The sequence below is a fragment of the Silurus aristotelis genome (assembly GCF_946808225.1).
Source record: "Silurus aristotelis genome assembly, chromosome: 15".
Taxonomy (NCBI): domain Eukaryota; kingdom Metazoa; phylum Chordata; class Actinopteri; order Siluriformes; family Siluridae; genus Silurus; species Silurus aristotelis.
In genome coordinates, this window is record NC_139588.1 from 16,719,473 (window position 1) to 16,743,867 (window position 24,395).

The 24,395-nt window shown below is 38.0% G+C and overlaps 3 protein-coding genes across 18 annotated transcripts in view; 1 reads left to right on the top strand and 2 right to left on the bottom strand.

Moving 5' to 3' along the window:
• Positions 1 to 2: 2 nt before the first annotated feature.
• eif2s1b (eukaryotic translation initiation factor 2, subunit 1 alpha b) lies at positions 3 to 5,753 on the bottom strand. Its single transcript, XM_083562353.1, has 8 exons — positions 5,594 to 5,753; positions 3,996 to 4,238; positions 2,443 to 2,522; positions 1,988 to 2,139; positions 1,197 to 1,303; positions 951 to 1,048; positions 433 to 576; positions 3 to 320 (listed from the first exon to the last, which is right to left on the bottom strand). Exons 2-8 carry the CDS (start codon positions 4,234 to 4,236, stop codon positions 195 to 197), a joined length of 948 nt encoding a protein of 315 aa, XP_083418479.1. The 5' UTR covers positions 4,237 to 4,238; positions 5,594 to 5,753; the 3' UTR covers positions 3 to 194.
• Positions 5,754 to 9,689: 3,936 nt separating this feature from the next.
• atp6v1d (ATPase H+ transporting V1 subunit D) lies at positions 9,690 to 13,553 on the top strand. Its single transcript, XM_083561874.1, has 9 exons — positions 9,690 to 9,889; positions 10,643 to 10,760; positions 10,955 to 11,034; positions 11,163 to 11,230; positions 11,629 to 11,673; positions 11,796 to 11,899; positions 12,265 to 12,331; positions 12,471 to 12,549; positions 12,840 to 13,553. Exons 1-9 carry the CDS (start codon positions 9,849 to 9,851, stop codon positions 12,982 to 12,984), a joined length of 747 nt encoding a protein of 248 aa, XP_083418000.1. The 5' UTR covers positions 9,690 to 9,848; the 3' UTR covers positions 12,985 to 13,553.
• A 752-nt stretch (positions 13,554 to 14,305) lies between these two features.
• gphnb (gephyrin b) overlaps positions 14,306 to 24,395 on the bottom strand; it is a 114,538-nt gene continuing 104,448 nt past the window's right edge. For 9 of the 16 annotated variants that reach the window (XM_083562255.1, XM_083562253.1, XM_083562251.1 and 6 more), the window contains 9 exons: positions 20,889 to 20,947; positions 19,432 to 19,585; positions 18,743 to 18,864; positions 17,566 to 17,653; positions 16,779 to 16,852; positions 16,630 to 16,694; positions 16,132 to 16,235; positions 15,776 to 15,872; positions 14,306 to 15,477 (listed from right to left, as the gene is read on the bottom strand). In XM_083562255.1, the coding sequence (XP_083418381.1) occupies positions 15,344 to 15,477; positions 15,776 to 15,872; positions 16,132 to 16,235; positions 16,630 to 16,694; positions 16,779 to 16,852; positions 17,566 to 17,653; positions 18,743 to 18,864; positions 19,432 to 19,585; positions 20,889 to 20,947 (897 nt within the window). In that variant the 3' untranslated portion in view covers positions 14,306 to 15,343. Of the gene's footprint in view, positions 15,478 to 15,775; positions 15,873 to 16,131; positions 16,236 to 16,620; positions 16,695 to 16,778; positions 16,853 to 17,565; positions 17,654 to 18,742; positions 18,865 to 19,431; positions 19,586 to 20,888; positions 20,948 to 24,395 lie in introns of all 16 variants that reach the window. The other 7 variants (XM_083562254.1, XM_083562252.1, XM_083562265.1 and 4 more) reach the window with 1 other exon arrangement.

A 24,395-nucleotide genomic window follows, 5' to 3' on the forward strand; every position in this document is an offset into this window, starting at 1 on the left:
TGTTATTAGTTTGTCTATAAATTTTTATTTTCCTTTTTTTTTTTTTCCTTTTACATGTTTATATACCCACTCCACTTTGACAGGATACAAAAACAGTTCATATTCTGAATATCTCTGTATCCCCTCCACGAGGGTCAGCTTGCGGCTGCAGGCGCTTCACCTCCTCAACTCATTTAACACACGGCAAGGGCTTGTTAATCTTCAGTTTTTGCTTCCATTTCCTCAGCATCATCATCTCCGTCCACCTCAGCATTCTCTCTCTCCAAACGCTCCAGCTGTCTCTGTAGCTCTGTCTCATCTGTATCGGTAACCACCTTGGGCTGAAAGCAAAAGGACACCGTAAGGAAGTGTGCAGCACTAATTCTTGACTCTACAACTGCATAAATCCTGCAAAAAAGATGCGATTAGTTAATTTATATTGGAGAAACAAACCTCCATCTGGACATTGAAAACTCCTCGTTTCTCCTCAATCTTCTCCTTAATGACCGCCATGGCCTGGTTGAGCATGGAGAGACCCTCAGTCCGTTCCAGAGTGGTGGTGGTCATCACATACCGTGGGGGAGCAATTAGGTTGATCTAATCCCATAAGAAAGACACTAATTCATTTCTGAATGTGCTGAAGGCATCAGTGTAGGGTAGCCTAAACTTTTCAAAAGGGGTTGCCCCTCTTACTGTTAGTGCTTTTTTTTTTTTTTTTTTATACACTGCATACATCATATATTAGAAGAGGTACACTAGGGGGCATACCTCGGAATCATCTGTCAAAATACAAAAAGCTATAAAAGATTATCCAAAGATTTCAAACAACAGAACTCTTGCCAAAGCATGGCACCAGCAAGAAAAGTATATTGAGGTCTCTGAATGAAAACACACCTCTCTACATACAGATCAGTTAACATCCATTTATCCATTCAGCTGAACTGGTCTTTGGACATCTAAGGCCACGTTACCTTGATTGGCATGGCTTCTGTGGAGCAATTCAGTCCGGCCCTCAGGGCTTCTTTAACAGCATCAATCCCCTCATAGCCGTAACACGCCACCTCGATATCTATAAACAGGTCAGCTCTTATTCAGAACAACTGTTCAAAAGCAACGGTATACAAAACGCCCACAAATGTACTGAGCAAACTGATTGCAATGAAGCACCTACATCAAAACTGACATTACTCTGTTATATAGAAGGTAGCTTGCAGTACCTGCTCTGATTTTGACAGCCTGTGGTGTGAGCCGCCTGTTGATGTTATCAATGAGTACATCCCTCTCCTCTTTTGTCAGGTCCAGCCCATCCAGGATGGCAGGATCACTGACAAATAAAAGAATAAGCAGAAATGCATATTAGATTTAAATAATCCATAGATGAGATTGGAAATGCCCAAATCATGGCCAAATAATTTTTTTTTTGCAAGCACTGTATGCATTGGGCTGATCCCATAAAGCGTCACAAAAAAAATTTGTAAAACTGACTGAACGGTGTTTAGATCTAAATTTAGCTACATGCAATTACACTTGTGGCAAAAAACTCACACCCTGACCAGATAGACCAAAATCTAGTAGCGAACACGGTGATAAATGGGATAATTTACATTTAAACAACTTTTACTGTCCCTAGTGTTTTGCTGCGTTACATATATTACATAAAAGCTGTGATTTCTAAAGACTTTGTTCTTTATGGCTCATTTCACAGCGTGATCTTTTGAGATGATGCCTACCAGGATTTCAGACATTTAGATTGTGAGTGAAACTAGTAAGCAACAAAAATTAACTATGGGGATATAGCTATTTTTTCAAAAGCAGTAAATACAAATAAGAAATGTTTGATATGAAATTATCATTAACACACAAGGTCTGGGTTTCTAGTCCAGTACACAGTAGGAACCGAGCTGAATTTGCAGTGAAATTATTTAAGATTCAAGACCATCTAGTTATCACTGGTAAATGATCATGGGTACAGCTACATGTTCTACTGTAATAAAGGTCCAGTACTTACGACACGGCTTGTTTAAACACATCGTAAGCGCCATATCCTGGTTTCTTGTATTTCTCATCGAAGACCCAGGCAGTGCGCTGGTACAGACTCTCCAGCTGCTCGTCCTTAGTGTACTCCAACACCTCCGCCACGTGCCTCAGAATACTGTACACCTAAAGCATAAGTCAAAATCACGTTTTAGAGAAACATTGTACATTTCGACATCAAAATGTGAATGAACACACAGGGTTTTATGGCAACTACAAGACCTAAAGCAAGGCAACAAGTGGGAAAAAAAAAAAACCTCCGTCTGAATGAAGCTGTTTGTTAAAAGATAATTACGGTTTTCTAACAAGATTTGTTAGATGGAAATAAATGCATTTGTAACTTCACCATAATTGTCAAACTTTTAGTTTAAAGAACTGTAATAAAAAAATGCCACTGTGTAGCCGAGGGAGGATTTTGTGTCAACTTACAGTCTTGGATTTGGTAAACTTGTCTTCACACTTAATGGCCTCCTCTGGAGAAACTCTTCTCTTTGACAAATCGATATATCCTATAGAGAGAAACAAAACAGAATCAGAGCTCACTTAGGACAAGATACACTGTTTGGACCTCTTTCATGTAGAGCAGGGGTCACCAACATGGTGCCCGTGGGCACCAGGTCACCCGTAAGGAACCACATTTTCTAAAAATAGCTCACCATAGTGCCACTTACCAGTGAGCTGCATTTATTTTTCTTTAAATCACACTTGCATTGGTGTAAATTTGAAAATTATAATATAAAAAAATATTCATTATTAGATTAGAGCTAGCTGGTCCCAAGTTGATTTAAGTATGTTATGTAATTGATAATCTGTACAACCATGATGCAACATAGTGCATGATTTGTTAAAAATTATTAGTGGCTAGTGAAAATGTTGAAGAAGTGATAATTTGAAAATGTAAATACTTGCAGAGTTTCCTACCTTAATAAATCATTGTTGATAATTATTGTGCGAAATCATTAACACGATCAGTGTCTTCACATAGATGAATATCATTAATCATAACATATAATTAAAGGTAATTTGAGCAAATGTGTTATTTCAGAGGTGTGTATCAAACTGGTAGCCCTTCGCAATAAATTAGTACCCAAGAAGTAGCTCTCAGATTCAAAAAGTTTGGTGACCCCTGATGTAGAGGATGATACAGCAACCACTTTTGATAAACAAACCTATTTGGTAAATTGCATCCAGCAACATTTAGACAAGAAAAGTGGAACTCATGAAAATACTTTTTATAAAAAATTTTTTTTAAAAGTACTGAGAGCTTCTATAGGCATAAAAGGAAATGTACTTTTGTAAAATACTACATTGTAGTACTAATTGCATGCCTACCTACCTGTCTGTGGATACTGCTGGAAGCTCTAAATTTCCCATTGGGATGAATAAAGTAAGTATCTATCCATCTGACTCTCTCTCTTGCCCTCTCAACAAACTCAATTTATTTTAGTGCAATTTTATAGACATCAAGTTTGAATAGCAAAACGATTTCCATTACGCGCTCACACACCGATATATCGTCTGTATTAATATGAATGACGTGAGATAAGCAATCGAAATTGAAATACTAGGCATTCAATGAGGACAAATGTAATGGAAATGTGTGTTTTTTCAGTGGCTGAACCACATTACTAGTTTAGCACACACTATGCATATGTGGCCCTCTTTCATTGTTTAGTCCTCATTTTCAGCTCTGTGAGCTTTGCTTTTGATCAATTTTTGTTATGGAATTTATACAAGATACACCAGGAAACTGTCTTGTAAAATGTGGGTGATTAACTTTACAAAAGCGTCTACAACTGTAAGACTGATAAAAGCAGCTCTTTCTTTGGAGGAAATGAAGTCGAAACGAATTTACTTAAAAAACAATCAATCAAACAAACAGTGACCAACTAAGACTGTAATAAATCAATAAATAAATTCATGTACTGAAAAGATTGCACAGGAAAGCATTTCTCCAAATGCCACAACCACAAAAATCCCACCTTTTTCTTTGTCCACTCGAATGACCACCACACACTCGTTGCGTCCGATGCGAATAAGTTTGTTGATGGAGCGGATACGACGGCGCGAGAGCTCGCTTAGCAAGATCATTCCCTCGATGTTGTTGTACTCAAGCAGGCTGACGTAAGCACCCATCTCGGCGATGGAGCGCACGTTCACCATCACCACATCCTCCACCTCCGGGAACCGGTGCTGGTAAAACCTACAGCTGAGTCCCGGCATTCCTGTAGCAAAGACATCCAGCAAATTGAATACATTAATAATGCTTTATATTTCCCTCAATGTATACATGCACATCTCTATATTTCTACGATACTATGAACACTAAAAGAAAGACGTCCCCACAACGGCGGTTCTTTTGCCCACTGTTGGATCTCTAAAGGATTGTGTGTCTGGTTATTATTAAGGATATTAACAATATTTAGAATTGCACTCATGCTAATGTGTTTGATTTGAATAGAGAGATAGATTATCTGCCATATAATTTGTTAAGGGGTCTTTCTTTCTTTCTCACACTCACACACACTTTAAAGGTGCACTAAGCAAGATTAGTTCTCTAACAGAGAGGTGGGTGGGTTCAACTGTCTTTCTTTACTTCTTGAGATCCTGATCACAAGATCTAAAGTGGCATGTAGGAGAACATGGCCCAAACCTTCATATTCAATCACATTTCACTTATCTTTCAGGTTACTTATATCAATACAACTTTTAAAAAACAGCCAATGCACACTGAGGCTGTTTTCTAATACTAGTGGTGAATCATATTCCTGTATATGTGAGTGTTTCCTGCTTTAAAACACCTGAATAAGCTTATTAACATATCCTATAGTGATGTACATCATTGACGGGCTGAGCCGATTCCACTAAGAATCAACTCCGAGTCGGCTCCCAGGTGGCTTCTGGATGACAACACAGCGCTAGGGGTTTAGACTTTATTTAAAGAAAATCAATAACATTTTAGTGAGATTTCACTACGTGCATTTAGGTGACAGCATTAAGGAATCAAACACTAGTTATAATTCAGCCACAAAAGATTCAGATACGGGAGGAGTCAAACGAGGGAAAGGGTCATATAGGGGGAGACATAAAAGAAGGGATCAGACGCAGGAAAGAGTCAGAAAGGAGTCACCAAAAAAAAAGAACCGACTCAGAGTCGACTCGGCCGCAAACGATACATCACTATATCGTGCTAGTGAATAACGTTAAAATGTGTGTTGGTTGAGCGTGAACACGAACACACAAGGTTCTGTCATAAATCTACACAAACGCTCAAACACAACACCATCGCCTACATTATCAAACTCACACGAACCTCGGGCTTATACAATTTATCACATCCATCTGACCTCCATAAATAACATGTTAAAATCCTGAATAGTTGAATCAGTGATAATAGAGCAGGAAACAGTACATTTTGTAGCTAATGACGGCGCTGTGAGCGGCTGCTGCACGGAGCTCCACGCCGCCACATGCAGAAAGAAAGCGGCTCGAGTTAGCCTGCTAATGCCGAATAACCCGCTCCTTTAACACGCCGATTAAAACACGGCCATAACAGCAGGGCAACAAAACGCAGTTTTACCTGAACGTCTTACTGACAGATTCTTCAATATCTAAAGAATCACCCTGTAAAATTTCTCCCTTCTGAGGAAGAGCAGCTCCGCGCTCACGAGTTAGCAAAGACGCCGGGAAAGCAGAAACACCTAGTCCTACAAAATGGTTGCTACACAATGATATACTTCATAATAAAAGTCGTAAGTTGCTGCTAATACTACTGGACAATTATTTTTTATTTTGCGCTTTATTTGGCGAGCAACTAAAGTATATAGATAACGGAATGGAAAGCGTATGGGTATTATATTTATTAACATTAAATTTAAATTGAAGTGTTGGATCCGTTTCAGGTAGAATATCATGTATGCACTAACTATTGGTCCGTTTCCGGTGCAGTTCAGTGCACTACTATCGCTACTTTCACCATCCCATTCAAACATTATTCATACCAAAAATACCTTACAAGAAACACTATTAACAAGAATAAAAAAAAATCTAATTAAATTAAAAACACACAGAAATAAAACATTAATGATGTATATAACATTTGGCAGGAATAATAAATACATTTATTTCTTCTAAAAACAAAAAAAACCCCAAAAATTCGAGCTGTCAAAGGCCCACTAGCAAGCGTCCAATCACGTTGCCATTTTTACCTCCTTTGAATGGATGGTCAGAAAGGTGCACCAGTCAGAGCTTGCAACATGCATCTGTAGCAAACTGCACAAGCTCAAATATAGCATTGCGTATTGCGTTTATTATATTATCTTTTTTTTTCACCATGGCTGAAGTAATTGATTTACTTGCAGATAAACATAAGGACATTTACAAGACATACTGGACATCGTGATGAAAGTTTGACCAAAACAGTTGTTAAGCGTTTTCATGAACTGTTTATACATTTGTGTTTGCTTTCCTGTAGAATTTTCACAAAAAACACAATTTGCTTTCATTTCAAAATTTTTAAAATAGACTAAAATGCACGGAAACCCAGGGTCATTTTACGAGGTTATTGTTGATGCTTCTGCTAGAGAAGATGTATGTGAATGATGCAGATGTGGCTGCAGTAAAAGGAGACTTGTTTACACAGTGGTCCCCCGGAACTCGCTGGGGTTACATTATAAGACGAGTTCCGGAAATCCGCAAATTCTGAACGCCCCTCTGCAGCCCCTATGGTACCTTAGTGAATTCATCCAGGCATTATGTCTCTTTAATACAATAATGTGTTTTAAAAAATTTATGAAATTTGTTAGTGAAAACAGTTTCTTGCTTTACGAACAAAAGGAGGTGCAATGTCTAACAGCCTGGTGTAGAGCCAACAACCTGTCTCTGAATGTTGACAAAACTAAAAAGTTCTTTGTTGACTTTAGGAGAGCACAAAGCGGCCTTTCTCCACTGAACTTCGATGGATCCTCCGTGGAAATCATCAAGATCGCCAAATTCCTTGATGCTCATCTGCCAGAGAACTTTACCTGGTCAATCAACACCAGCTCCATCAGCATCAAGCCAAGTCTCTACTTCCTGAGAAGGCTAAGGAAAGCCTATCTTACTCCCCCTATCCTACCCATGTTCTACAGAAAGACCGTGGGGGGCATCCTGAGCAGCTGCATCACTGCCTGGTTTGGGAACTGCGCCATGTCCGAGAGAGTATAAACAACATGGTTTTAATTTGGACATTTTTAATTGCAAGAATGAATAAACCGTTGCAATATCATTGTGTATAATCCAAATATCTAATCTGATCTAATCTAATCTAATCTAATAAATTGGATCTTTTCGATTAATCGGTTATTTAAAAAAAAAAATTAGATTTTTTCCTTATTATTACTATGTAAAACTCTAATTCAGGGTATTTATGTATAAAAGTGTAATAAAAAAATAAAAAAATGCTAAAGCCACATATTGAATTTAACTGGCTTTAATTTAGACATTTTAAATCTTATAGTAGCGGCTTGTTGACGAGTGCATGAGGGATTTCTCCTGTGAACAAATTCACTCATGCTGGGTTTTTTCTTTCTGTAAAAAAAACAACAAATAAAAACCAGCATTTGAGTATGCAAGGTGAAGCAACTTGTGTAAATTAACATTTGTAATGGTTTTAATGATAACTGCAGATGGCAAGTTGACAACCACGCTTAAAATATAATATAAAATATAATAGCCAATAATAACAGTGTTTTGACAATTTCTGTTTAGATATTCATAGGCATTTGTTCATTTGTAAAAATATATGTATGTAGAATATATAATGAATTTAATTTTGTATAATAATTAAATGCTTAATGCATAAATTAAATATACAAACAAGCATGTGAATGTAGTAAAGTCGCAGTGAATCATGTTTAAAAACACATTATGTTACTGTTGTAGTAGACAAAAGCTATTAAAAGAGAATGAAACGGAGATATGCAGCAAGCTAACTGGCCTAATAAAAAAAAAAAAAAAAAAGAAAGAAAAAATATTAATTGGTGTGCAAATGCATAATCATTCGCTGAAAACCACATCCCTGATTATAAATATAATCGTTTACTGCTGCTGTTATTTGCTGCTTTTAGATATTGTGTTTGTTCGCACCGTTTTAAATGAATTCGTCACTATGTTGCACATGAGCTGATGACAGAACAGATATAGTGCGAGTGAACAAACAGTTTACACAATAGCACTTCATTAAACTTTACCATTTTCACATGATGAGGATTATAAGATAAGATAAGATAAGATAACATATACCTTTATTCGTCCCACAGTGGGGAAATTTCTTTGTTACAGCAGCAAAGGAAAGAAATCAAAATAAATGCAAATATATATAAAGAATATACACATACTATAATATACAGTATATACACAGTACAATGTATAAATACAATAAGAGTAGAAAAAAGTACGCATTGCAGGTAGTATTTCAATATTTTTTAATTCAGTATTTTTATACAGGTTTTGTTTACCATGTTGATGTTTCGCCCTCATCCACTTGGGACGCACACTTTTTCCTGCTGCCAGTTGACTCTCTCAATTTCGCAGGCGCTTGTTATCTTGTCGTCACGCTAAACCGTAACTTGAGCAGCCCAACTAATTAATAACGGCATTCGTTGACAACAAATTTCATTATTGATTATTATCGATAGTATAATCTGGCACCTGCCAATGATTTCAATGTGCTTGTTAGCTAACCGGAAACGTTCAAGGACCAAAGACATCACTTCCTCGCATGAACAAATGCTTGTTGAAATGGTCTATATCATGGGTCTTTAACAGGAAGTCTGTGGCAGTACTGCAGGGGGTCCACTATTTAATGTTGAATGACAAATAATTTTTTGTTAAAAAAATTCCTGGTAAAATCATCAACAATAAAAAAAATAAATAAAAGATTATATATATATATATATATATATATATATATATATATATATATATATATATATATATATATATATATATATATATATAAATAATTATTACATTAAAGTTTGAATAAAATTAAAGCTAAAGTTCAGGCAAATGTATGATTGTTCACCTGACAGTAAAAGGGAAATATATGAAACTGCAAACTGATTAAAATAAGACAACTGTGAACAACTTAATAAGTGATTTTATTGGCAAAATATGTTGGTATGATGCATAAATCCTTTTGAAAGATGTGCTAATATATAATTAATATACAGTCAATGATGCATTTACAAAAACAACAACAACATAGTTTTAATTGTCTAAACATAATACATATAGCGTAATATGATTGGTTTCTATTAATATCAGTGGCTATGTTTGACACATTTTATATCGGGGGTCCCTGCCCCATGCCTTTATCGCGTAAGGGGTCCTTGACCTGAAAAATGTTGAAGACCCCTGATCTATATGCAACAACACTGTTCAAAATTAATATGATTCAGTTAAATGACTATACTTCACTTCACACATAAGCTAATGTGTCCTCCGGCGCGCTAGGTGGCGTCATCTTCGTCTCGCGTGAAGGAATCACATGACCACACTCTGTCAGCTGCCTGTACGCTACACGACGCCTGACTAAACGCGTCGCAATAACAACTAAATCCCTCCGTAGGCGCCCTATCTGCGCTGCAAAAGCGTACGCTCTGTAGTTGACTACATTTCTAGATGGGGCGTGATTTGGAACGCGGCCGCTGTCTGCGACGGTCACGGAAAGCATCAGTGAAAAGCTCTGAGTGCAGTAAAATACGTATTTATGACAATTACTGAGTAAAACCTCGACGCTGACAGGCCTTTTATATAAACACGTATTTTAGCATCCGCAATACAATTCAAAGATGTCAAGCAAAGACCGGATCGACGTTTTTCCTTCGAGGATGTGAGTAGCTATGATAGGTGACCGCGTACCTGGATGTTTGCTAGCGCAAAAAAATTGACATAAATATCATTGTATATTGTAACGTTGATTTTTTTTACGACAGTATGGAAAGATTTCCGACTCGTTGAACTGCATAGTTATTAATATTTATCCTGCAAAACAATTTTTCAGACACTCTTCATTACTGTGCACTGATAGATCCCCAACTAGATAATCCTCTGTGTTTGTTTATTTACAATAAAATATAGTGTCATAACACAGAATTTTTAGGTAGGATCATCTGAATAATTTGTTCAATATTTGATTTATACACAGTACATAAACACTGTTACCAGGTAGACAGTCTGATTGTGGGGAAGGTGTGGAGCTATTCAGGTTAAAATGGTATGAAATGTTAAACCTGATCCTTAGTATTGTGATCTAAACTTTATTATTAATGGTAATTTTGGATCTGTGTGGATAAAAAAAAAAAAAAAAGATCTTCCAAGATGTCTAACCAAAAAGCAGAAGTCTGATTCAGTCTCGTGATCTGAGCTTCCTGCAAAAAACTGGAGTCTAATCTAAAGTGTCTAGAAATGTTGGAATAACTATAAAAAGCAAAATGTAGACGTCTAATCGATCATACACATGGTGGAATTTCTTGTCAGGACGGATCTTGAGTGTTGATATATTTTCTGCTACAGGAAATATCTTCAGAACAGAGGAATGTCATTTCTGTTTCTCATTAACATGAAAGTCTGTTCTCTGTTTCAGGGCTCAAACCATCATGAAAGCACGTCTGAAAGGAGCTCAGACTGGACGTAACCTGCTGAAGAAAAAAGCAGACGCTCTGTGTATGCGCTTTCGGCAAATTCTGAGGAAAATCATTGAGGTAAGGAAGATGAGTGATGTTTCTCCTCATTTCCACAAACTAATCGATTTTAAAATCTTCCTTCATGTGTATTTAGAATTGTATTATTTATGGAGCATCTTTTAAGCGTGGCGGTGTTATAGATTGTGTTGAATTCTGTGCAGCGATCTTGTTAAGCGTTAGATAAATATATGGAATATATGGTTCATTTCCAGACTAAAACGCTGATGGGAGAGGTGATGAGAGAAGCAGCTTTCTCCTTAGCTGAAGCCAAATTTGCTGCTGGTGACTTTAGGTATGAACAGAGAATGTGACACTTAACACAGAGCATGTGTGTGTTTGTGTTTGTGTGAGTGTGTGTGTGAGAGTGAGAGTTTCTGTGTGTCTTGATATTACAGTTTATTTCTTTTTTTTTTTCTTTAGCACTACAGTCATCCAGAATGTGAACAAGGCCCAAGTGAAGGTCAGGGCGAAGAGAGACAATGTCGCAGGTCTGTTTTCCATAATGTCATAATGTCTCTTTGTGAGGACCTTCTATTGACCTAATGTTTACTGTAGGTAATAAATAACAGTACAGTATAGGCATAAATCTTACCCTAATGCTACAATCAGTATTAAAAAGAAAAAATCTTTAGCATTCTTACTTAAAAAAACCCTTGTGAAGTTTTATAATAAATGTGTGTGTGTGTGTGTGTGTGTGTGTTATATACAATCTCCAAACCAACACTCAGTAGAGGCTGCTGTCTTATGTGGAAACAGTCCATCATGCAAAACACTGCCCTCTTGTGATGAGTCACGATAATGCGTTCACGTTATGAATTCAGTCGGTTTATTATTATTGGTGCAGCTATATCAATTTTATCAATAACGTTGACTTGATTAACTCTAGGCGTGACTCTGCCTGTGTTCGAGCATTACCAGGAAGGAGGAGACAGTAAGTCATATCTGAATAAATCTGTCTTGGAGCTTTTGATTAGAAACAAATGTAGAAATTGGCATTAAAATCCATTTCCAGGTAACACGTAGCTGCTAATAAGAGAATGATTTTGTGTATAGGCTACGAGTTGACAGGCTTAGCGAGGGGTGGAGAGCAGCTGTCCAGGCTGAAGAGGAACTATGCTAAAGCTGTGGAGCTGCTGGTGGAGTTAGCCTCTCTGCAGGTAGGGGGGTTCATGCACATATACTATATATGGTGTAGGACATTCAGGAAATAAGGACAGAAATACCTGAACTTTATATTGAATCAAAATATTTGGTTGTAGACTCTCTGATAAAGCAGTGTGATGAGAAAATGCTTGTAATGCAGTGTAAAAAAAATAGTTTTTTCTTTACTATTCTATAGTAGTGGTAATTCTGCTGATTTTTCATATAACAATATATAATATTTATAGCAAAACAGCAATTCTTCCCAGTCTGGTGATGTCTAGTGATGTCAAAAATCCCAGAAATGCAAATATTAAAAAGCCTGCCTCCCAAAGCCATTTATGATCATTTCACCTTTGATTTTGGATCACTCATTTTACAGACGTCCTTCATCACTTTGGATGAAGCCATTAAAATTACCAACCGTCGCGTGAACGCCATCGAACACGGTAAGTCGGAGGCCCGTCTATATCGCTCTGTGTGTGTGTTTTGCTTTTAAACTTACTTAGTCACACTGCAGCCTGAAATATTGCTAAACACTACAATAGATAAAAGCATTACCGTGGATCTCTCTGTCTTCTCTCATAGTGATTATCCCGAGGATCGAGCGAACCCTCACGTATATCATCACTGAACTGGATGAGCGAGAAAGAGAAGAGTTCTATAGGTCAGTTGCGGTAGTTTTTATCAGCAGTGCATTACGCAACCATACACTGGTTATCATACATAGTATGTGCAGTGCAGTTGATCGAGGGTGTTTGGGGGGCCACAATCAGAGAGGTTGGTTTAGGTGGATTTTTCAGTAGAATACAGTGTGGTTCACACTTTACCTGCAAATATTAGATTTTTATGATCATAAATGGCACCTAACTGTGCCTGTAACAACTTGAATGCGGGTTCAATTCAGATTATTCATGTTCCTGTATACACACTTCTGCTCTGTCTCCCATCTACCAGGTTAAAGAAGTTCCAGGAAAAGAAGAAGCAGCTGAGGGAGAAGACTGAGCAGGAGATGGCGCTGCGCCTGGCCAAGCTCGGGCCCATCCCCGAACCATCCAACGTGTTTCAAACGGAACAAGACCCGGACCTGCTGTTCGAATGAGCCCGGTTTGAGCATCAGCTCCCACCACATACACTATTTATTCTGTGCGCCTACCAGGCCAAGCACGCTAGATTTTACCATTGTGTATATGTTGGTGCATATTTTGTTTTGAGTTTTGCCTTTTTTTTTTAATCGAGCATGTTCACATAATAGAATATATAAATATATGTAAATTGTTGGTATATGCTGCTAGCAATGACCGTTCTCTCTGTGTGTGTGTGTGTGTGTGTGTGTGTGTGTGTGTGTGTGTGTGTGTGTGTGTGTGTGAAAATAATCATTCCTTCAGAAAGATATAATAATGATTATCATTTCAACAAGTTAAGATGTTTATATGTAATTCATGCGGTAGTCAAAATTGTGGTTGGTACTATAGACTGATGTTCTGCAGTGGAAGCTCCAGATCATTGAATTACCTTGTGGTTCCTGTGTATAATTCTTCCTACAGCTCAATTCAACACAGTGTCATCTCATTATTAATTCCAGTGACCCCTTAGTGTGCTGAAATACTTGTATAATCCCAATTACTGTCGTGTGAAATTTATTTTGAATAAAATTGTAGCTGTTCATCATATGTTTGAACTTTTTTGTGGTAAGATGACCACAATCAGCTGCATACAATGTAACATATGGTTTTGTAGCTTGTAACTTGTGTAAGACGTCACAGATTTTGTCCGGTTCATAAAGTCCACAGTGAGAAGTACATCTTCACACCTACTCAATAGATTTGCTAGTATATAATTTGCATTGTGCAAGAGCTTGTTTACACACTTTCACATTTTACCAACCACCTCTAGGTCTGTGTTTGTGGCCATTTATCGATTTTAGCCACAAGAAAATGTTGTTATAATTCCTACTTTTATGTACTGGTTGAATAAATTAGATGAATCTATGATTTTTACCACAGTACCACAAAAGTAATAGGAATTGCAGCCATGTTTAAATCACCTGCTACAGTAATACACAAGGGTTTTCTGAGTTTGGCACAAAACACAAGACATTTTTCTACATCATAATGTCTAAAACGAAAAGAAAAACCCTGTACAAATCATTTTTATATAATGATCAAGGATTTTTATTATCATAGTCTCTCTCATCAGTTTCATATCATTACAGAAAATTTTATTGTACAGAGTTTGTTCAGCAATGTGTCCTCTTTGCTCGGTAGGTTTTCTCCGCAGTGCTGGTCACGTAGATCTGTACAACACGGTTTGTGTTTTTTACTGTACAGGTTTGTGTAGTAGGTTAAAAAGGCTCTCAGCACTTAAATAAGCTGTTTTAATCAGCATGTTTATATATATGTATATATATATATATATATATATATATATATATATATATATATATATATATATATATTCAAACAAAACATTATCCAGTGACTCCACCCCCTGGGGGTTAGGGGAGGAGCTTCACCAGGTCAGGTGACTAATAAGGAAGCTTCAGGGATCGGGCGGGCGGTTTCGTGTTCCCCCACACAAAACCCCCACTGCGTACATAAACAAGACTCACAAGAGAAACAACAAGCAAAGCTCTCGGTGAAGCCGTAATGGTGCTTACGGATGAGGAAAAAATCAGAGTGTCGCAGGAAATGCCACTCTCCACTCACCTCACATGATACTCGTGATTGAGCTATCATATCCGTTTGATGTTTAGCCAAAAATGCAATTTACACAAGGCCCCATATTCTTCAATTGAGTTTGCACAGGTTGCTTAACTGGGGGCTGTAAGTCTCCATGACCTGTCAGCTACATTAGTCCTGTAGCTCCAGTAAATAAATAAAAAAGCAAAATTCAGACACCAGACACAACTTGGCAGATCATATACATTTTTGGGGTGAAGAGGACATTGTGTAAAAAATGGATTTTTAGCCAAACCTTCGCTTTACGATGAGGAAATGATGTATATATATTTTTTTTCCTGGCAGGCACCTACTGCTTTCTATTAAAATGCTACAGCTATATCGATAAGGTCTAGCATCGAACACACAAAGCAATCGCAATGAAAAGAACAGAGCTGTCTTAATATAATAATCATGAGAAGAATAATGATCATAATCAATAATAATAAGAGTAATAATTATAATAATATATTACAGAATAAATCTCTTTTTTACTTAAAAGTTATTTTTTAAGGTTTTAAATACTAGGATCTTTTTTTAAATCATTTTTTTTTAAATACGTATCTAGTAGTTTTTCGTGATCGAGATGTCGACTATACTTCAACGTTATCCAAATCAATAAAAACTAGCTGTGCCATTGCATATTACAGAGATAGTCGATGATATGTGGGCATGCACCGTGAACCACCGCTCGCTCGCAGCTCTATGCTCCCTCCATCCCTCTGTCCCTCGCTGATGACATCATAGCCGCCCTATGACCATGACGTCCACCACCTCGCCTTTGTGCAGCTCCACGTATTGCTCTGTTTTGGGAGGTAGCATGAGGAGACCGTTGGCACTGCGCATGCTCATGAGCCGACTGTTCACTTGGTTCCCTGCATATGAAATGAGGAGACACGTGTATACAAGAGAGGACTAATAAAAATTGAGGAGTTTTGAGTTCACAACATGGAAAAGCAAGGGCGGCTGATTTATCAAAAGATAACAATATTTACTTTTTTAGCAGATTATTTGGTGTTAACAAATGAGTGTTATTAAATTTTTTTTGTGATATCAGAACTGCTTTAAATTTTTAAAAGCGGATAGTAAGTGCATTAACATTTGTTGGAAAAGTTTAAAATAGGATTATAATAAAATATTTCAGTTCTATTCCACCATATTAGGTTTGCCCACCTGTGCTCTGAGCCCATGGCAGCGGCTCCTGATGGTGCCATGTTAAAATACAACGGTGATACTCAGGACGTGGATCCAGCTTTACATCACAGGACAACTGCAAACACACAGCAAGAAACATTTCACCCACTTGCTTGTTTAACCTGGAACTTTAAACCCAGTTTAATTTACTTCAGCCAAGTTCGAAGTCTTCAACCATGTACATTAAACAATATCTAGCTCAATTAAATCTCTGTAAAATGGAAATAGTCACAAATCCTAGTATGATATTAAAACAGCTTCAAAACACATGAAGCACAAGCAAGCTCTTATTATGTTGGATTTTATTAAACATGGTCCCACTGTCTGACTCTTACTCTAGCTTTGATGATGGTGGGCCGTGGGTCCAGGATTCCCTGCATCTTCCTCAAGGCGGGTATGACGAAGAGATTACACGTGACCACGGCTGATACGGGATTCCCTGTAAAAAAAACAAAGCAGTATGATTTTATTCATCAGTTCACAGGTAAGATAGCTAATCAGGGACACATTTACAAAAAAAATCTGAAAAACTATGAATTTTAACCGTTAACATTTAACTGAAATATGGATTATGATCAATGTGGATTATGATTTTATATATATAAGATATATAAACCACCTGATCATTTGTGCAAGTATTAAGCAAAATAATCTGAATGAGGAAATAAAAAAAAAAAACATGCTAAAATTAAAATCTGAAAAAACAAACATCAAAATAAAATAAATGACTATAGTTAGACAATAAAACAAGAGTTGAAAATAGAAAAAACAGAAAAAAACATTTATTTTAAGGCTAATATATACATACCAACAAACTCTCTCACCATCCCTACCTGGTAGAGCAAAAATTAGTTTTCGTGTACCGTCCATGTCCAAAGTAGCAAATGTTGTAGGGAGACTACACAGAAGAACATACACAAATAATAAGACTGCTGTTTTAAATTTAGCTTTTTAAGCATTGCCTTTTCACTCATCCACTCACCCAGGTTTCATAAAGACACGCCCAAAGTGAATCTGAGCGTGAAGGTCAATATCCAACACCTGCTTCAGGTAGTCCTGATGAAACAGGCCAATTAAAGGTGCACATTAATGATGATCGAAACAAATATTCCCATAAAACACCAGACAGACCCATATGGCAGGGTAGGAATCTCATACATTATTTATCACCAACTCTCACTGCTGCGAAAAGATTCATCTGCATCTGAAGTGAGTCAGGAGATGTCAGTATGGAGCTGTGTTAATATTAAAAGTGTGTCGTTTACAGCAGCCCTATGTTCCAAAAGTATATTTCAACACGAAAAGACACAAGCCTAAATGATAACAAAAAAATAAACAACAACAAATGAAAATACAAATAAATTGAAATGAAAAAACAAATGCTGAGGAGATTTTTCCAGAAGAAAAAATAAATATAGTTTATGTTTTTTAATCAATTGCAAGCATGCTAACTAGTTAGCTAAAAAAGTTCCAGCAGGTTTGTTTAGGCTGGCTGATACTGAACAATAAAAATTTATAATTAATATGAAAAAGCATTTCAACTGCAGGATTTTTTCAATTATAAATTATGTAGTGTCCCAGTTGTTTGCTCCCCTATAACGCCCCTACAGACTCATCAGATAAAGTACCAATGAGCTAATAAAATGGTGAGACATTAAAGGTGTTTTTGAGCAAGGAGGTCTAAAAGATGTAAAAGAAGGGTCGCAGTACAAACAGAGCAGAGCCCGGGCCACTATTGGAACACAGCCCATTCCTAAATAAGTTCTCACCTTCTCACCCATGGACACGCCCCCTGAGGTGATGATGACATCTGCACGGCTGATGCCCTCGTTCAGGGCATTTAAGAGGTCGTCTGGGCTGTGGGAGGAAACAAGAAACCACACCAACTGTTACCATGGTAGTAAAACACCAAACCGCTGCCAACCAATCACAGTTGGACAGTTTTGTAACAGTCAATGTAGACTTCTGTTGTAGCCAAACCCATTACTGTGTCTGAAACCAGGAACATTTAGTATACATAACAAGGAAGTTCAAAATGCATATAAATTTGCTATAAGCAGCAACAAGTGCTAATGAATGTTGATGTTAATTTCACTGGAGCTTTAAAAATGATGGCATCTGAAAAGTTGTAACATGTAAAGTCTGTACATTTAAACCACCGAGCCACGAACCAGTACCGTGCAGTGGATCATCTGATACTGGGCCGCACAGAAAGAAATTCATTTTATTTCAATTTAATTGACTTTGCAATCTGGAGGGTATTTGTTTTGGAAATAAAGCCGAGCGAATTTCCTGCACTCATTTCAGTGAAAAATATTTTCATTTTTTCTTTTTTTTAAGCATCAATAAATTAAGCTCACACTGATTCTGCATTATGGTGAGATAGGTTACATTTATTTAATTCAATGTGTATTTAAATTAATAAAACCTATAATATGTATAACAGTTATTTAATATGCATGTTAATGTGTAGTTAAAGTGTTGAAGTTATACGCATGACTGAATATGATTATGAAAACAGACTTGAAAAACACATGGCAACAAGACAAACAGCCCAAGCAATCCTTAAATGAGGCTTTAGGACAGTGTGAAGTCACTTGAGCAGTAGAGGTCATGAAAAGACAATACAAATACTGTATTATAGTGCATTTTGCTTTTTGTAACTAAAAATAAGCGGCTCACTGAATACATTTGGTATTCTATAAAGACATGATTTGCCAGGGTTGGTGTGGAAGAATTGCACAGAGCCTTGACCTCAACCAGACTGAAAACCGCTGGGATGATCTAGGACACTAACTGCACCTCACTAAAGCACTTGTGGCTAAATCATCAACTCCACACTGCCATGCTCCAACATCTGGTGGAAAGACTTCCCCCAAAGATTATATAGTGTAATATCAGCAAGAATTGTGGTATAGTGTAAGATAAATGTGTAGTGGTTCTCACTTGTCTCCCACAATACCCAGGTTAATCGTGGGGTAGCCGTGTTCCTGGATAGTGGCAAGCAGTGTGGAGCGGTTGGAGTCACGGATCTTCCCTGGATGTAGATCGTCCTCGGGGTTCAGCAGCTGAGAAATGGTTAAAAAGCTACAGAGTCAAATACAGACAACCTTTATCAGGGCTAAATAAAAGGAGATCTGATTAGCAGTGTCTTGTTGCAATTTCCTAATGAATACAATTGTTTACAGGCATATTTTTATTGTTTACAAAAATGTTTAATGTTGGGAAATGTTTGCAGAAGAAGTTAGTTCCTAACCGTTACCCTAACCCTAACCCTAACCCTAACCCTGGTTCCTGTTACCACTCATGTTTAAACAGCTTCATTTACTCTGCTGCCTCTCTATTGTCTGTCAACTGATGTTTGTAAAACCAAAAAATGTTTTTAAAGATGCTTGACATGTTATCAAGAAGTCAGAAAATGTGGTCTCTTCATCCTTTAAGGTAATCCCAAGGCAGAAAAACATTACAAAGCACACACTCCAAAAATATTAAATAAAAGTCTGCTGGTAAACTATAAGATATCTTTGTTTAATAACCACACAATTAAAAATGTGTATATTATTAGCACTTGATTATTCAGACTTTTTCCTATACTGTATACACAGTGTGTTTATTGTATCTATCTGAGTTCCAACCTCATTTCCTGTGGACATTACGGCCACTACAGGGAACTTGTGCACTTCCACTTCTGTGACTCCTACTGTGGCGAGCAAGCCGATCTCTGATGGGCCCATGTGAGTGCCTTTGGCCAACACACACTCTCCACGCTTTATATCATGACCAATGGGCCTGAAACACACATGAGATAATAGGAATAAGATTACATCTTGCTCTTTCTCATTCTTCTCTTTATTTTCTGTATTTTTCAGATTCTCTCATTGCATTCCAGTGACAATTAGACAATCTCAGTGAGTGCAAATTCATAATTCTATTGACCAAAACATAATGGAGTTTTAAGAACAGTTCAACAATTATGGTGGACCAGACTTGGGAGTTTATTAATAAATATTTTTGGTTTGTTTTTTCCCTATTATTATTTATGCTTGTTCTTGTGCATGAACCACTGTTGTTATCATTTATATTATAATTCACCCTGCTATATATATTTTCAACAGCTAAAATCTATAAACCTCTATCTATTGCCACTACTATAGCTATTGAAAATATCTATAGCAGAGTGGCAAATAAATACATAAAACCCTGGAAAATGCACACCTTTAAATCCAGATAGATACATTTATAGACATATAGACATAGATATATACAGATAGATAGACAGATAGATAGATAGATAGATAGATAGATAGATAGATAGATAGATAGATAGATAGATAGATAGATAGATAGATAGATAGATAGATAGATTTTTTTGCTGCTATTGCTGAAATTCCAGTGTTGTGACATGCACATGCATAGAAAATTAATGTCTCGTATGAATATAGAGTAAATATCTGCTATCTTACTAGGCACTATGGATAATATGCTTGTTAGTTGGCCAGCAAGGTTATAGAATATCCTTTATTTGTCATATATACATTACAGCACAGTGAAATTTGTTCTTCGCATATACCAGCTGGGGTCAGAGCACAGGTTCAGCCATTAAACGGCGCACCTGGAGCACAAGGGCCCAAGAGTGGCAGTTTGGCGATACTGCGGCTTGAACCCCCGACCTTCCAATCAGTAACCCAGCACCTTAACCACTGAGCTACCACCTCCCTCAGTAATGACGTTCAGTAAACAGCTGTGTAGTTTTGTTCTGCTACAAAAAAGACGGAATCCATCAGGCAAGCACAATTTAATTAAACAAAGCCAGCAAAATAAAAATGATCAAATGTGATGACACATAGGACATTCTGAATGGAACGATTACTGGTTTTATTTCCTGTTTTAAATGGCAAGAAATATTACATAGGATACATCATCATTTGCTAAATTAAATTATTATTACAATGCATTCACACTGAAATGGACTCTCTCTCTCTCTCTCTCTCTCTCTCTCTCTCTCTCTCTCTCTCTCTCTCTCTCTCTCTCTCTCTTTCTCTCACACACACACATACACACACACACACACACGCGCGCGCCCACACTCTACCTGATGTCCTGTCCTGGACGTGCTTGCACCAGAATCCGCACTTCAAGTTCCTCTGTGCCCTGCATGCAGACAATAATAATAATAATAATAATAATAATAATAATTCATTACAAGTTCAGTAAATCAGATGTTAAAAGTAAATATTTAGTTTTATAATTTATTATATTCCGTTTTTTTTTCCAAAACCAAAACAGTTCTTCATTGTTGATATCAAATGTTAGCTCTATTAATATTATACTAAATATAATAGCTTTATTACCATGTACACATGATGTTCATACACCTTATTCTGAATAGTGAGATCATTTGTTTGGTGAAAATGTTAGATAGATAGATATTAGTTACTAATTAGTTACTACACTGTATAAACCAATGGATAAAAACATGCACATCTTAAACTCTTGTAAGACTGTGTGTGTTTTTAGGAAAGTTCGGATTCATCACTATTACTAAAGTAGAGGACTGGCAAGCATTTATCTTTATACATCCAACACAATTTGTACTTCATTCTTTTTTACTATAACATTTATAATCATTTAGAAGTGCTTATAAGAGCCAACCCAACTGCCACAATAAGAGGTTATTACACTGTAGTTAAAGATTTATAGGTGTTAAATAGTTCTCTCCATAAGTATATAAGCATGACGTGGCTCTTTATTGGTTGCAGAGAAAAAATATTTTACATAATGCTTTTCTGCATTTACAGTTCAGAGTAAATCTGTATTACAGTATTATTATCGTACAACCACAATTACACTAAAATATTAGATTTTAAAAGAATTTACTGACTTATAGCATCCTGGGTTATGTATTAACATGAGAACTAAAGAACTGAAGGACAGTTTATATGCGGCATGGGAGTTTTTTACAGCCTACAATTAGCTTGGACTTCTTCTTCTTCTTTCGGCTGCTCCCATTAGGGGTCGCCACAGCGGATCATCCGTCTCCATACCACCCTGTCCTCTATATCTGCCTCTTTTACACCAACTACCTGCATGTCTTCCCTCACCACATCCATGAACCTCCTCCTTGGCCTTCCTCTTTTCCTCCTACCTGGTGGCTCCATCTTCAGCATTTTTCTACCAATATAATTCATGTCCCTTCTCTGCACATGTCCAAACCATCTCAATCTCGCCTCCCTCACCTTGTCACCAAAACATCCTACATGTGCTGTCCCTCTAATAAACTCATTTCTAATCTTGTCCATCCTCGTCACTCCCAACGAAAACCTCAACATCTTCAGCTCTGCTACCTCCAGCTCCACCTCCTGTCTTTTACTCAATGCCACTGTCTCTAATCCATACAACATTGCAGGTCTCACCACAGTCCTATAAACTTTCCCTTTCATTCTTGCAGATACTCTTCTATCACAAATCACTCCTGTCACTCTTCTCCACCCACTCCACCCTGCCTGCACTCTTTTCTTTACTTCCCTAACACACTCTCCATTACTTTGCACTGTTGACCCCAGGTACTTGAACTCCTCCACCTTCTCCACCTCTTCTCCCTGCAACCGCATCACTCCACTGCCCTCCCTCTCATTCACACACATGTACTCTGTCTTACACCTACTGACTTTCATTCCCCTTCTCTCCAGCGCATATCTCCACCTCTCCAGGCTCTTCTCAACCTGCTCTCTACTCTCACCACAAATCACAATATCATCTGCAAACATCATAGTCCAGGGAGACTCCTGTCTGACCTCGTCCGTCAACCTGTCCATCACCACTGCAAACAGGAAAGGGCTCAGGGCCGATCCTTGATGCAGTCCAACCTTCACCCTGAACCAGTCTGTCGTACCTACTGCACACTTTACTGCCGTCACACTGTCCTCATACATGTCCTGCACCACCCTCACATACTTCTCTGACACACCTGACTTCCTCATACAATACCACAACTCCTCTCTCGGCACCCTGTCGTACGCTTTCTCTAAATCCACAAATACACAATGCAACTCCTTCTGACCTTCTCTATACTTCTCCATCAACATCCTCAAAGCAAATAAGGCATCTGTGGTGCTCTTCCTCGGCATGAAACCATACTGTTGCTCACAGATGGTCACCTCTTCTCTCAACCTGGCTTCCACTACTCTTTCCCATAACTTCATGGTGTGACTGATCAACTTAATTCCCCTGTAGTTACTGCAGGTCTGCACATCTCCCTTATGCTTAAAGATCGGTACCAACACACTCCTTCTCCATTCCTCAGGCATCCTCTCCCCTTCCAGAATCCTGTTAAACAATCTGGTTAAAAACTCCACTGCCATCTCTCCTAAACATCTCCACGCTTCTACCGGTATGTCATCTGGTCCAACCGACTTTCCATTCTTCATCCTCTTAATCGCTGCTCTCACTTCCTCCTTACTAATCCTATCTACATCCTGCTTAACTAACTCCACATCCTCCAACCTTCTCTCTCTCTGATTTTCCTCATTCATCAGCTGCTCAAAATACTCCCTCCATCTTCTCAACACACTCTCCTCACTAGTCAACACATTTCCCTCTCCATCCTTTATTGCTCTAACTTGCAGTACATCCTTCCCAGCTCGGTCCCTCTGCTTGGCCAATCGGTATAAATCCTTTTCTCCTTCCTTAGTGTCCAACCTCTTATACAGTTCCTCATATGCCTTTTCCTTGGCTTTCGCCACATCCCTTTTAACCTGCTGCCGCATCTCCTTGTACTCCTGCCTACTTTTCTCATCACTCTGTCGATCCCACTTCTGTTTTGCCAACCTCTTCCCCCTAATGCTCTCCTGCACTTCCTCATTCCACCACCACGTCTCCTTGTCTTGCTTTCTATTTCCAGATGTCACACCAAGTACTTTTCTAGCTGCCTCCCTCATCACTCCTGCAGTAGTTGCCCAATCATCCGGCACCTCTTCACCTCCACCGAGCCCCTGTCTGACCTCTTCCCTGAACCTCACACTACACTCTTCCTCCTTTAGTTTCCACCATCTTATTCTTCTTTCAAACCTTACTTTCCTCCTCTTCTTCTTCGCCTCCAAAACCATCCTACAGACCACCATCCGATGCTGTCTAGCTACACTGTCCCCCGCCAACACCTTACAGTCTCCAATCTCCTTCAGGTTGCATCTCCTACACAGAAGATAATCCACCTGTGTGCACCTTCCTCCACTCTTATACGTCACCCTATGATCCTCCTTCTTCTTAAAATACGTGTTCACCACTGCCATTTCCATCCTTTTAGCAAAATCTACCACCATCTGACCTTCCACATTCCTCTCCTTAAAACCATACCTACCCATCACCTCCTCATCACCTCTGTTCCCTTCACCTACATGCCCATTAAAGTCTGCCCCAATCACCAATCGTTCTTTCCTAGGTACACCATCTACCACTTCATCTAATTCACTCCAGAATCTTTCTTTCTCCTCCATCTCACAGCCAACTTGTGGAGCATAGGCACTGATGACATTTATCATCATCCCTTCAACTTCCACCTTCACGATCATCACCCTATCAGAAACTCTCTTCACCTCCACTA